The 13,007-nt window shown below is 49.9% G+C and overlaps 2 protein-coding genes across 6 annotated transcripts in view; both read left to right on the top strand.

Moving 5' to 3' along the window:
- The window catches only part of LOC142894163 (nuclear factor 1 B-type-like), a 59,877-nt gene that overhangs the window by 29,509 nt on the left and 17,361 nt on the right, over nt 1–13,007 (top strand). For all 5 annotated transcript variants that reach the window (XM_076035352.1, XM_076035355.1, XM_076035354.1 and 2 more), the window contains exon 3: nt 11,677–11,733. In XM_076035352.1, the coding sequence (XP_075891467.1) occupies nt 11,677–11,733 (57 nt within the window). The remainder of the gene's footprint in view (nt 1–11,676; nt 11,734–13,007) is intronic.
- LOC142894281 (uncharacterized) lies at nt 3,423–6,173 on the top strand. The gene is made up of 2 exons (XM_076035545.1): nt 3,423–4,027; nt 5,633–6,173. The coding sequence occupies exons 1-2, from the start codon at nt 3,620–3,622 to the stop codon at nt 5,900–5,902; spliced, it is 678 nt and encodes a 225-aa protein (XP_075891660.1). The 5' UTR covers nt 3,423–3,619; the 3' UTR covers nt 5,903–6,173.

The following is a 13,007-nucleotide window of genomic DNA, read 5'->3' as shown; positions in this document are numbered from 1 at the left end:
GACAGACAAGTAGACAGACAGACAGACAGACCGATAGATAGATAGGTAGGTAGACAGACAGACAAGTAGACAGACAGACAGACAGACAGACAGACTGACAGACTGACTGACTGACAGACAGACAGACAGACAGATAGATAGGTAGACAGACAGGCAGGCAGACAGACAGACAGACAGACAGGCAGACAGACAGACAGACAGACAGGGGCCTTCTAGGTGAGGCCGGGTGCTTCACTTCTTTGTTGCGCGTATCGTCCTGCCGTTCTGGCAACAACCCAGAAATAATCTGGAAACAAAGGCGCTTCACATTCTCCCCCCCTGAGCGGCGGGCGTGCACGTGGGCCGTGCCTGAGGACACGGCCCACGTGCACGCCCACCGCACACGCACTCACGCACGCACTCGCGCACACCTCTGTTTTATTTTTGACTTGTTTTCTCACAACAAACGGGCCCCGGCTTCAACTTCCACTCCCCCCGAATGGCCGAGTGTGACATTAATTTAGCCACTCTGCTGGTGCCACTGTGCAGTCCAAACCACATGTTGTTAGTGCAGTGGTGGGTTGGCGGGGGGGGGGGCGGGGGGGCTGCCCCAGCAGGCCTCGGGAGCTCGCAGCAGATTTGCGCTCTTGTGTTTTGGCCAGGAATGTGGAACATGGAGTCTCTCTCTTCCTCTCTCTCTCTCTCTTCCCCCTCTCTCTCTCTCTTCCTCTCTCTCTCTCTCTGTCTCTTTCTCTCCGTCTCTGTCTCTTTCTCTCTCCTCACTCTCTCTCCGTCTCTGTCTCTTTCTCTCTCTTCCTCTCTCTCTCTCTCTCTCTGTCTCTCTCTCCGTCTCTGTGTCTTTCTCTCTCTTCCTCTCTCTCTCTCTCTCTCTCTCCGTCTGTCTCTTTCTCTCCGTCTCTGTCTCTTTCTCTCTCCTCACTCTCTCTCCGTCTCTGTCTCTTTCTCTCTCTTCCTCTCTCTCTCTCTCTCTGTCTCTCTCTCCGTCTCTGTCTCTTTCTCTCTCTTCCTCTCTCTCTCTCTCTCTGTCTCTCTCTCCGTCTCTGTGTCTTTCTCTCTCTTCCTCTCTCTCTCTCTCTCTCCGTCTGTCTCTTTCTCTCTCTTCCTCTCTCTCTCTCTCTCTCCGTCTCTGTCTCTTTCTCTCTCTTCCTCTCTCTCTCCGTTTCTGTCTCTTCCTCTCTCTCTCTCTCTCTCTGTCTCTCTCTCCGTCTCTGTGTCTTTCTCTCTCTTCCTCTCCCCGTCTGTCTCTCTCTCTCTATCTCCCTCTCCTCGCGTGTGTTCCCTCCTTTTTTCCCCACTTAAAAGCCATTCTCTCTGTGCGGCCTGACTGAGGAACATCTGACTGATTCCATTTGCGTTTTGATCTCCTGTAAAACCCCGAGAGGCCGAGGTGGCTGCGGGAGGCTGCGCGGGGCAGGAGGGGGGCGGAGGTCCCTCCAGACCAGGCAGGGGCAAACTACGGTCCAGGGGCCATATGTGGCCCATTAAGCTTTTTAATCCGGCCCACCGAACTTGAAGAAATGATATTAATAGTCAGTAACTCATAAAATAGCTGTAGTTCATCCATTTTGTCAGTGTTTGAAGAGCCATTTCAATAAAGAGCTAAATACAGTGGGGCACATATTTTGTTGTAACTTTGCTTTGGTTCATTTTCAATTGACAATAAAGCACATGTTGTGACATGACACCAAAATGCAATATACCTTCTGCTCCGGCCCCTCTTTCAAATTTTAAACCCCATTGTGGCCCACGAGTCAACAAGTGTGCCCACTGCTGCTCCAGACAGTGTCAGGGGGTCCAGGAGGGGGTACTGGGGGTGGGGTGGGGGGGGGGGGGGTCCTCTGCCTCTGGACGACCGCCAGCCAGCCAGCCAGCCAGCCAGCCAGCGCTCTGACCTTGTGGCGGTCACGGCCGCTTGTCAGTCCCATCCTGAGTTATGTGAGAACCCGTTTTATGATGCTGCCCTTTTTAAAAAGCCGTGGTTCTGTCCATGCGGCTGCCGCGAACAACCGTCTCCACTTTTCCCTCCTGAATGGACGTCTGAGGAGCCTCGAGGAGAGCTTTCCAAAACCCTGACTGTTCACAGAGTCATGATTGGGTGTGTGTGTGTGTGTGTGTGTATATATATGTATATATTTATATATATATACATATATATATGTATACAAATATATATATATATATATATATATATGTGTATATATCGAGAGAGAGAGAGAGAAAAATGTCGGCCATTTACTTCAGTAATTTCAATTCAATTTATTTACTGCACATGATGGAAAGTGGGCTCGCGTTTTACTTTTGTGCAATACATTTGGGTGGCGACTTCATGATAGAAAACCGTGGGTCCTGAGACTCCACCAGTTGCTAACCGCTGGTTTCGGTTCCTCCTAGCTTGCAAACGGTGGTTATTTGTGGTCAGTTGGATCAGAACTGGACGACAGAAGCCTTTTAGGAGACGGAAAACATTTTCTCCGGGCTCTTGTCAAGACGAGGGAACCGCCCTCCACCCACCACTCCAAGCTCCCGCCCCAGCGGGGGACACCTGATTCCCCACGTCCCTCCCGTCCTCCTCCGCAGACGCCTCTATTAGGCCCCCTGCTGGCTGGATGTCCCACGAGAGCCGCCGTCTCCAGACTCATTAACGGGATGGAAGCGCTTTTAACGGCCGCTCAACCCCAGCAGACTCATTTATTGGCCTGCGAGCTGGCAGCAAAACAAAGTGTCTTCGGACACCTCCCTGTCTCAGCGGGGACGGGTCCAGAACTGCAGCCCTCCTGAAAATCACTTGGCTCTCGCGCGCACAAAGTCAATGTTATGCCAATAGGCGCTAAAAGACAGGAAGTGGATAAAAAGTTTGGAGATGCAGTTTGACACGCACATTTTTCTTGCTTGAACTTAAGAAAAGCGAAGCTTCTTTTGTCTGGACGCCAACTTCAGAGTCAACGTGTCTGTCCGTCATCTTTTTACATTTTGAGGGAAAAAATAAGACGAAAAACAAATTCACCACGTTTTCTCAAATCCTCCCGTGACGACCGGCTGCAGGTCCAAGGAGAAATGACTCAGAGAGAACACTCGTGTCGCGTCAGTTGTCTGAGACTAACAAGGGGAGTAACGACATCGGAGCGGCGATCGGATGTCAACATGAAGCAGCGTAGAAGAAGAAAAAGCTGCAAGTCTTTTTTGTTTGCACCTGCCGCTGAGGAGCCTGGCAACATCACGCCTCTGTTTTCTGCTGCTCGCAATGACACATTGAAGTCTGTGGTTGATTCCACCCTCCTCCTCCTCCTCCCCCTCCTCCTCTTCCTCCCCCGCTTCCTCCTCCTCCTCCACCTCCTCCTCCTCCTCCTCCTCCTCAACCTCCCCCACCCCCTCCTCTTCCTACTCCTCTTCTTCCATCTCCTCCTTGTCTTCCTTCACCCCCTCCTCCTCCTCTTCCTACTCCTCTTCCTCCTCCTCTTCCTCCATCTCCTCCTTGTCTTCTTTCACCTCCTCCTCCTCCTCCTCCTCCTCCTCATACTCCACCTCCTCCCCCTCCAGCCAGAGGTGTCTTGCCAGCCAGAAATGAGTGGCTGCACGCTTTGTTTTGCTTTGTCTTCTCCGGGCCAAGATTTGCTCTGGGATGCGGCGGCGTCCCATGATATCGAAGGTGTGTGTGTGTGTGCGTGCGTGTGTGTGTGTGTGCGTGTGCGTGTGCATGTGCGTGCATGTCGCCTGGCACTGGGTGGCTGAGATCCTCTGTGGCACGCCGCCCGCCCGCCCGCCCGCCCGCCTTGGAGACGAGCCCACTGGGCCTTGCGCGGGAGGGAGCGCCCCAGTCGGACTGGCCGCCACCACCGCCGCCGTCAGCGGGAGGGAACTCCTCTTGGCTGCGGCGGCGCTGACAGACACTGACACATCGCTGGCAGAGGCCTCCATGACACATGTTGCACACACTAGAGACAACAAAAACCAAAGCGAGGGGAGGAGGAGGTGTGTGTGTGTGTGTGTGTGTGTGTGTGTGTGTGTGTGTGTGTGTGTGTGGGGAGGGGGGGGGGTAACACTTTAACTTTCTTTGTTTTGAACAGATTCCAAAAATTCTCTCTCAGTGATTTTTGTGCGAGGACTTCCTGGTGTGTGTGTGTGTGTGTGTGTGTGTGTGTGTGTGTGTGTGTGTGTGTTTGGCTGAAAGGATGAAGGTTCGGTCGGTCCATGTCACAGCACCACCGCTAAAGAGCCGCAAGCGAGAAATTTCAACAGTTATAAGCTGCGCTCGGCCTTGTCTGGCCGGCCATGAAGAAACAAACACACAAGAACTTTCTCACTCTCACTTGAACACCAACACTGGCGATGGAGGGCAAGTGCGCGCTAGTTTATTAGCCAGTGTTAGCATCCACTCTCTAATGAGCGTGCCACATTTTAAATGAGTAGGAAGTTGTTTTTTTTGTTTTTTGTTTTTCCCAACAGTAGTTGCCAACGGCAGTGTGAGATTTTTAAGGTGACTGGAAGCTCATCCGGGGACACAAACTCTGTAGGAGAAAAAATGTGGGGGAACGTTAGCGCAAGTCTGGCAGGTTAGCGCAAGTCTGGCAGGTTAGCGCTAGCTGGCGTCTGCGAACCAGCTGAGAACTCGTTGACTCTGGTGCGAAGGTGGGGAATTTCACGTACAATGCACACACGCGCGCACACACACACACACACACACACACACACACACACACTCAGAGCAGTCCAGACGTTTGAGCCGTCGCCTGTCTCTGTTGCCCCCCCCCCCCCCCCATCCTCCCACCACCACCATGGCCATTGCCACTCAAGCAGCGGGGGTGTGGTCTGGGCCGCCGCATTTGTCTCATAATTATCTGACTGGGTTTTGGATGGGGGGGGCAAGGGGTGAGCGGGGGGAGAGGGGGAGGAGGGGTGGTGTCGGTTCCGAAGATGAAAGAGGCGAATCACAGAGCTCCTCTGTCAAAGGTCTGTCTGGCTGGGAGTGGAGGGGGTGGGGGGGCTGGGGGGTTCAGGGGGGGCTATTCCCCTCCTACCCCAGCAAACACTTGTGTTGTGCACCCCTCTGCACGGACGCACACACACATGCACACACACACACACACACACACACACACACACACACACACACCCTGCTGGTTCATTCACAACTACAAAACTGTGCGCTAGAAATGCCCCCCTCCGTCACATCCTGAAAGACTTTAGACCCCTCCTCCGCCCACCCCCACCCCACCTCCACCCAACCCCGCTCCCGATCCGTTGCCCCTCCACCCCCCCCACCCACCAACACCACCAACCTTTCTTCTTCTCCTCCTCTTAACTACTGGCTAGGAGTTAATGGACTGTTTTGGCTAGCCTCCAGACGGTGAGTGTCACCTCATTAGCCTATAGCGACTCGCTCCCAGACTGCGTGTGTGTGCGTGAGCACGCGCACGAGGAGGAGGAGGAGGACCACGACGACGGAATGTCATGGGTGTGCCCCCCCCAACACCCTCCCACTCTGCCTCTCTTCCCTTCCCACCATTACAATGAATGAGAGAACATGCATGCATAATTAAATCTATAGTCTCACTCTGCCCGCCCCAGCCGGCCCTCCTTCCTCCTTCCTCCTTCCTTCTTCTTCCTCCTTCCTCCGCCGTGCATTTAAAAAAAAAAGAAAGAAAGAAAAAGAAGCGCTCCTGCTTGGACGTTTGCCACCGCGGAGACGCGGAGACGCGGCCAACCTTCCGCCCTCACACGGACGCCTTTCTTTGCGGGGTGGCAACAGCGGGTGAACGTGAATGCCACCGGTCCTGCCAGTCAATTACGCTGCAACAAAGCTAATTGTTTGTTTGGTGCGTATTGCAAAAAAAAAAAAGAAAAGAGCGAGGGAGAGAGAGAGAGAGAGAGAGGGAGAAAAGATGGCAAGCTGGGGGCTCGCTGATGGGCTCATTGTTTCAAAGGCAGATGCAAAGTTCTTTTCTTGTGCCTTTTTTCTCACACGGTCCCAGACGTGACGCTGATTAAACGGCTGAATGATGAGAACGCACTTTCAGGGACAAAAAAAAAGAAGACAAAAAATTGGCTAATTCGTGTCGGGGTGTAAATGTCGACTACTCGGGGAGATAAATAAATTATTGGCATGTGGGAGTGGAAAGTTAGAAAGGAATCGGGATTTGTTAAGAAACTGTTCAAATGTTGAGACAAGGAAAAAAAGAGATGTTGTTATTGCTTACAAGGAGCAACATGAAAGAAACATTTTTTTTGTAGCCCGTAACGAGTTGTTGTTTTAAGTAAGAAAATAAGAGTTCCATTCATTCTAGGACATATAATGTGTTTCCATGATATGCCGAGCAAATTAAAAGCACATTTCTGAGAATATGCCACTTTGTGCTAACGACCGTGTTTCTGGGCTTCATGCTTGTTTGAGTTAATTGGGCGAAGCTGCTTTCGGAGCACGTTAGTGCTGATTCAGAAAAGGCTAAAATCATCTCAAGCAAGTGGACAAACTTTTTCCAAATTAGTCAAATGTTTTTTTTTTGAATTCTGCCGTTTCCAGAATTGGAAAAAAATATTAAAATATATACGTGTCAGAATTTGCAACAAACACACATTGTTGTTTGCCAGTGTACGCAAATACGTATGGCGGGGAGAAGATGTACATGTGTAAGAGCAAGGAGGCGATTTAAAGTAAGTGAATAGAAAAGTAGAAGCCCATAACAAAGCAGACAGTAATTGTATGCACAGCGGCTAGTAAAGTATTATAGTCGTGTTTTGTGTATTTTTCTGCCCTGGGCCGATGCAAACATAGAATTTCACTACTTTTCCACTATCATGGTGCAACATTATGTGTTGATTTTGCATCATGGCTTAAATATCCAAATATCTATAAATATCTCATTTTACAGTACTTTCACACACACACACACACACACACACACACACACACGCACACACACACACGCGCGTACTGCTACATGATATCAACAAAGAACTTGATGTCCTCAAACACCCACACACAAAGTACACACACTCAGGTTTTGGGGACAGTGATGGCACATCTAGCTGAGTCAGACACACACACACACACACACACACGCACACACACATGCACTCTCCCACACGCAGACTGTATGGGCTTGTCATTGTTCGTGTCTGGGCTCGGATCCCACTCGATTCCATAAGTCTCAAAAACCTGACAGTCCTGCTGTGTGTGTGTGTGTGTGTGTGTGTGTGTGTGTGCGCGCGCATGTGTGTTTGTGTGTGTGTGTGTGTGTGTGTGTGTGTGTCCTGCTGCTCTGCTGAACACGTCGGTGGTGTCTGGCTCAAAGAAAAGAAGGCGAGATGTCATTGTTCTCGCAGACGTTTCAACTTTGCCCCTCTCACTTTCTCCTCTTTCTGTTCTGTTGCTGCGCCACCGTGTGTGTGTGTGTGTGTGTGTGTGTATAGATGTCTATGCATGTGCATGTGTGTGTGTGTGTGTGTGAGTGTTTATGTAATTCATCCCACTGTACTTGCATTCCCCTCCGTCAGTGGCTGCAGTCACCCGATAGGGGCGGGAGCTATCTGGATTACCAGGTGCTCCTCGGAGCCAATGAGAAACACTCGCCTCGCTCCAATTATGAGATAATCATTACAGTGTGTCTGCAACACACACACACACACACAGACACACACGCTCATGCACAAATCCTCACCCTCGGTGCTCCCTTGGCAAGCTGATGCCAGGCCTTCCATGAGTTCTGTGTGTGTGTGTGTGTGTGTGTGTGTGTGTTTGGGGGGGGGGGGGGGGGGCATCGCCAGTTGGCAGGCTGGCACGCCGCGGTCCTTCCTCCTCGCCGGGCAGATTTGCTCGCCCGTATCTTTTGTTTGGGCCAGTTTGGGTCGCGGCTCGTTCCCGATAAAGGCCACTTTGTTTAGACAACAAAGCTCCGGGGAGGGAGAGAGAGAGAGAGAGAGAGAGTGAGAGAGGGAGGGAGAGAGACACACAGAGAGAAAGAGAGAGACACAGAGACAAAGACACACAACCGGAGTGAGAAGAGGAGCAAGAGAGGAAGGCAGCCAGTGCGCGGGTGGAAAAGGCGGCATGGAAAGAAAGTTAGCGAGAAAGAAAGAAAGAAAGAAAGAAAGAAAGAAAGCAAGAAAGCAGGGGTAGAAGAAGAGAGGAGGAGTGCGGCCTTGTGGCAGCAGCAGCAGCAGCAGCAGCAGCAGCAGCAGGACGGGCGGCGCTGGCAGCGCAGAGCGCCGCAGGAGCGTGAGGTCATCAGGCGGAGCTGCCAGTGAGAAGAACCAGGAGGACACACACACACACACACACACACACACACACACACGCTTGCATTCCATATGGGCGCATGTACAGTCACTTATGTGCGCTGTCAGGACTTGTATCAGACACACACACACACACACACACACACACACACACACACACACACAGGCAGGCGCGTGCGCAGGTTTTGGGCAGCCGCAGCCGAGCAGGAAGAAGAAAAGTCCACATCAAATATTTACTCAGGAGCAGCTGTATTGTCGAAACATTACGCATCAGAGCTGCTCCATAATTAGCTCGATATTCCTCCACCCGCCCACCACCACCACCCCCCCGCCCCTCGCCCTCCCTGCTGGCCGGCCGTCCGGCCGACCGCTCGGCCTCCTCCCCCCTCCGGGCTGCTGAAAACACAAAACACGTCTTGGCTCGGGACGGGAGCCTCTGGCAGCCGCCACTGCCACTGCCACTGCCACTGCCGTGCAGCAGCAGCAGCAGCAGCAGCAGCAGCAGCTGCAGCAGCAGCAGCAGCAGCAGCAGCAGCAGCAGCAGCAGCAGCTATACATGTGCAGCGCACTGCTCGGCATAAAATGGCTGCCAGACGTGCTGCTGCTCTCTCCTCCTGAAATGTCGACAGCGGTATGCATCTGCAGCGTGTGTGTGTGTGTGTGCGCGTGTGTGTGTGTGTGTGTGTGTGTGTGTGTGCACTCCTATGTAAGTATCTGCAACTGTTTGCGGGTAGCGCCACTCCCACACCCCCCCCCCCCCCCCAACTCTCTCCCCAAAAACACCCGAGGAAAAAAAGAGGAATAAATAAATAAAGAGGGAAAGTTTCAAAAACTGTGCAGCCAAGTTAATGCACACCGTGTGTGTGTGTGTGTGTGTGTGTGTGTGTGTACACACGCGTGTGACTTTAGTGGGAACTGAATGGGTGTGATGCCAAGAAACATAGAGGGTGGGTTTGGAGTGTGTGTGTGTGTGTGTGTGTGTGTGTGTGTGTTGGGTGTGGAGGAACCTCACAGGCTCTGGGAAACTTTCTTGTCGAGCCAGATTTCTGTTGCCATTATCCCTAATTGGGCGGCTCGTTACCGCGGTATGATAAGTATCCCGCCGGACGAGAAGGTGTAAGAACTCGCCGCACGTCCAGAGGAGGAAGAAAAAAAATACCCACAAGTCACCTCTGCTCTGCCGCTCTCCACCTTCTTCTTTTTTTTTTCAGTTTTTTGCTGAAAACAAAACACTCTTTATTTTTCTTGCGCTCTTATTTTGTCGTCTTCCGTCGCGAAGCCGTTTGTTGATTTAAACAAGTGGCTGCGACAGAAGAGAAGCGAGAGATGTTTTTTTTGGAAGGAGTGTGTGTGTGTGTGTGTGTGTGTGTGTGTGTGTGTGTGTGTGTGTGTGTGTGTGTGTGCACGCCCAGCCTCTGCGACCGCAGCTGTTTATTTACGGGTTCCACTGGTGTTTATTTGGAGACTATCAGATTTGCCGCTGCTGCACACAGACAGCAGACGAGGATCCGGCCCCTCTGTAACGTACTGTACAGGATCTGTACCGGCTTTCCGTTCATTTAAAAGCCAATGAAATAGAAGACAAAAAATAAACTTCAATTAATTAAAAAAAACACGTTTTTTTTTTACATAAGACAAAACCGAAAGAGAAAGTGCTTCTTTAATATGTGGCGACACCTTGAAGCCATAAGAATCTCTCTGATTTTCCTGAATTAAAATGCAACACAAACCGTTTTGATAATTTGTTTCACCTCGCTGAATTTCAATACAATTTTGACATTTACTCCTGTTTGTATTTTGGCTCATGTAATTTCTCTAGAAATAATTTATTAGTCCCTGTGTTTTTACTTTTGATTTATTTTTTCACATTTTAGAATCAGAAATATTTTTTTCTATCGTAACCCTCAGTGTTCATATGTGTGAGTTTCAAATAAGGCCTCAAATTCTGAGTCAGTTTGAAGTGAAACACTTTGACAGTGTTATTCTTGCATATACAAAAATAATTTTATCTTGCTAAAGTATAATTTAAAACACATCCATCCAAAATCATTAACGGTCCTCTGACTAAAAAAAAAATGAAACAAACTGTAATACTCACCAAACTCTTTCAGTCAGAGAAATAATAATTGAGAGGCAAGAAAAGAAAAATCCGACTTCCAGTGGGCATAACATTAAATGTTTTATGCATGATGATTCATACCAGCATGCACACGCTTCAGGATCCAGTGGGTTTTTTAAACAAAATGGTGGACGCAGTCATGTGACCTGCTAGCGGACACTAGGAAGTTAGCAAGGAGCGCTGCCCTCCCAGAGGAGGCCAAAGGGAAAATGTAACGCAACAAGAGGGGGAGCTGTTCACCGTGGCTCCGGTGCAGGACTGGCAGATGCGCCATATGCTCGCATCCCACCTTGACTCATCCAGGTGGTCTCTCTCGCTCTCTGTGTCTCGGCGGCGCCTCATGCTGGCAGGATGCTGCCTGGGATCTCTAATTGCCGACACCATCTGCTCTTTTTGTCATGGTTCAGCCCTCCAAGAACACAAAACAAACACGCGAAGGGGTGAAAAAAACCCAACAACCTCTGATCCTGTACGTCCCCCCTCCGCCTTTCCTTTCTCTCTTCCCTACACTTAGCATTTGCGCTAAGCTAACTAGATGGGTATAGGAGTGTGTGTGTGTGTGTGTGTGTGTGTGTGTGTGTGTGTGTGTGTGTGTGTGCGCGTCTTCCTTTCCGAACCTCTCAGAATGTGTTTTCTCCTGGACGTTTGGGCCTGTTTGCCGGCTGCCTGTTTTTGATGTGCCGTTTAATAGTCGGGCTCAGAAGAGAGACATGAAGAGAGCACATGGAGCTGATAAATCAAACTTCTCCTCTGTCCTCCTCCTCCTCCTTCTCCTCCTCTTCCTCCTCCTCCTCGCTGTAGCTGCCTCGCAGCTGCGGCAGGAAGACGGCTGTTGTTTCAGGCCGAGGGTGTCTGAGTTCACCGGCTTCCCCGCCTCTGGCTTGCGCACTCAAGAAATTCACAAAAATCAAAATGGCCAAATTCAGAAAGGAAAAGAAAATGAAACTGCTCGTTGGACAACTTTTGCGTTTCTTTTTCTTCACTTATGAGAATAAGAGGAGTGGAGTGGTGTCCCACACATGTATTCACATTCATGCAATTTGCACTTTACAGCTGAGAACTGAATTTCCTTTGGGAGAAACACAGTATCTATCTATAATCTATCTATCTATCTATCTATCTATCTATTATATCTATTTCCTCGTCCCGTCACTCAGTCGCGCAGTGCATCATGCAGTCACACATAGAATTGACCCGCAGAAGCTTGCGGCCTCTTGTGGACCTGCTGCTGTTGGGTAAATGAAACTGTTGGCTGCTCGGTGCATCAGCGTGTCCTCATTCCATACTGACGCAGCCCCCTCCCTCCTCTCTTTGTGTGTTTGCAGACTCGCAGCAGTCAGGAAGTCCCAGTAACAATGAGCAAGGCAAGAACCCTCTTCCAGGTATGTACCCCACCCCTCCTCTTGGACTCCGCCCCTCTGGCCCGGCCTGTCTGTCATTGCGCTATTGTTCCACTACACCGACGCTGAGCCGCTTTTCAACACACTGAACCCGCTGACTCGCAAGCGGACCGCCGGCAGCCACATGTGCGCTCGTAAAGAAAAAGTGACGGCCAGAAGAATTCGCCCAGTAGGATCTGTGCCGCATGTCAAAATATTAAAATATTAATTTATTGAGTGCTAAATTGTACTTTGTTTAAAATAATTTTTCATTTCTTTCTATGATTACATTTGAAATTGTGACTTCAAATGTAAAAAAAAAATACATCAGGATTTCTGAGGTGAAGAATGGGAATTCTGACAAGACATTTCAAAATTAGTTGAGGGAAAAAAAAACAAGAACAGATTAAATATTGAAAAGGAAACACGGAATGCTGAAATCGCAAGAATTTGGGGGGAAACAAAAACACAAATCTTGTAACACAAAACATCTGCATATTGGTGATTTCTACAACAAGGATTGAAACATAATGCTTTGTAGAGAAAAATATTACAGAGCGAAAAACAGTCACAGGCAACAAGTTAATAAAATTGTCAGAGGAAAATTGTTGGAATGCAAATCAACTTTTCAGAAAAATCTCGGAGAAATTAAAATTAAAGACCCTGTAAAATATCTTTATTTTTAACATTGAACATCTCAGATTTAGGTTTGGTTTTAATAATTTAGGTGCTTTCAGATTATTCAACCTCGTCATGTAACGTCATGCTGAAACACTTTCCTGTGTCTCCTCGGCCGACCTGCTCAGTCACCAAGCTGGAATGGAAACAGTTTGGAGGAGTGTAATTAGTTTCAAACTCCGAGAACACGTTGTCACGTGGCTGCCAAGGGAGGTGCGCCAGTCAGTGAGTCAACCAGCCAGCCAGTCAGTCAGCCAGTCAGCCAGCCAGTCAGTCAACCAGTCAGCCAGTCAACCAGTCAACCAGTCAGACAGCCAGTCAACCAGTCAGCCAGTCAACCAGTCAACCAGTCAGACAGCCAGTCAGCCAGTCAACCAGTCAACCAACCAGTCAACCAACCAGTCAGCCAGCCAGCCAGTCAACCAGTCAGCCAGTCAACCAGCCAGACAGCCAGTCAACCATCCAGCCAGTCAGCCAGCCAGTCAGTTAGCCAGTCAACCAGCCAGTTAGCCACCCAGCCAGTCAATCAGCCACTCAGTCAGTCAGGCAGCCAGCCAGTCAGCCAGGCAGTCAACCAGCTAGTCAGTTAGCCAGTCAAC

Source organism: Nelusetta ayraudi, unplaced genomic scaffold, assembly GCF_046127955.1.
Source record: "Nelusetta ayraudi isolate G7.1 ecotype Tasmania unplaced genomic scaffold, CSIRO-AGI_Nayr_v1 ptg000042l, whole genome shotgun sequence".
NCBI classification, from domain to species: Eukaryota; Metazoa; Chordata; class Actinopteri; order Tetraodontiformes; family Monacanthidae; genus Nelusetta; species Nelusetta ayraudi.
Note: the sequence above shows the minus strand (reverse complement) of the source record. Positions and strands in the feature narration are given on the sequence as shown.

Bases quoted from the DNA above. Each gene is read 5' to 3' on its own strand.
- LOC142894281 (XM_076035545.1), top strand. From the start codon at position 3,620: ATGCGGCGGCGTCCCATGATATCGAAGGTGTGTGTGTGTGTGCGTGCG. The intron at 4,028-5,632 runs GGGGGGGTAACA...ATTTAAAAAAAA, and splicing joins GTGTGTGTGTGTGGGGAGGG to AAGAAAGAAAGAAAAAGAAG.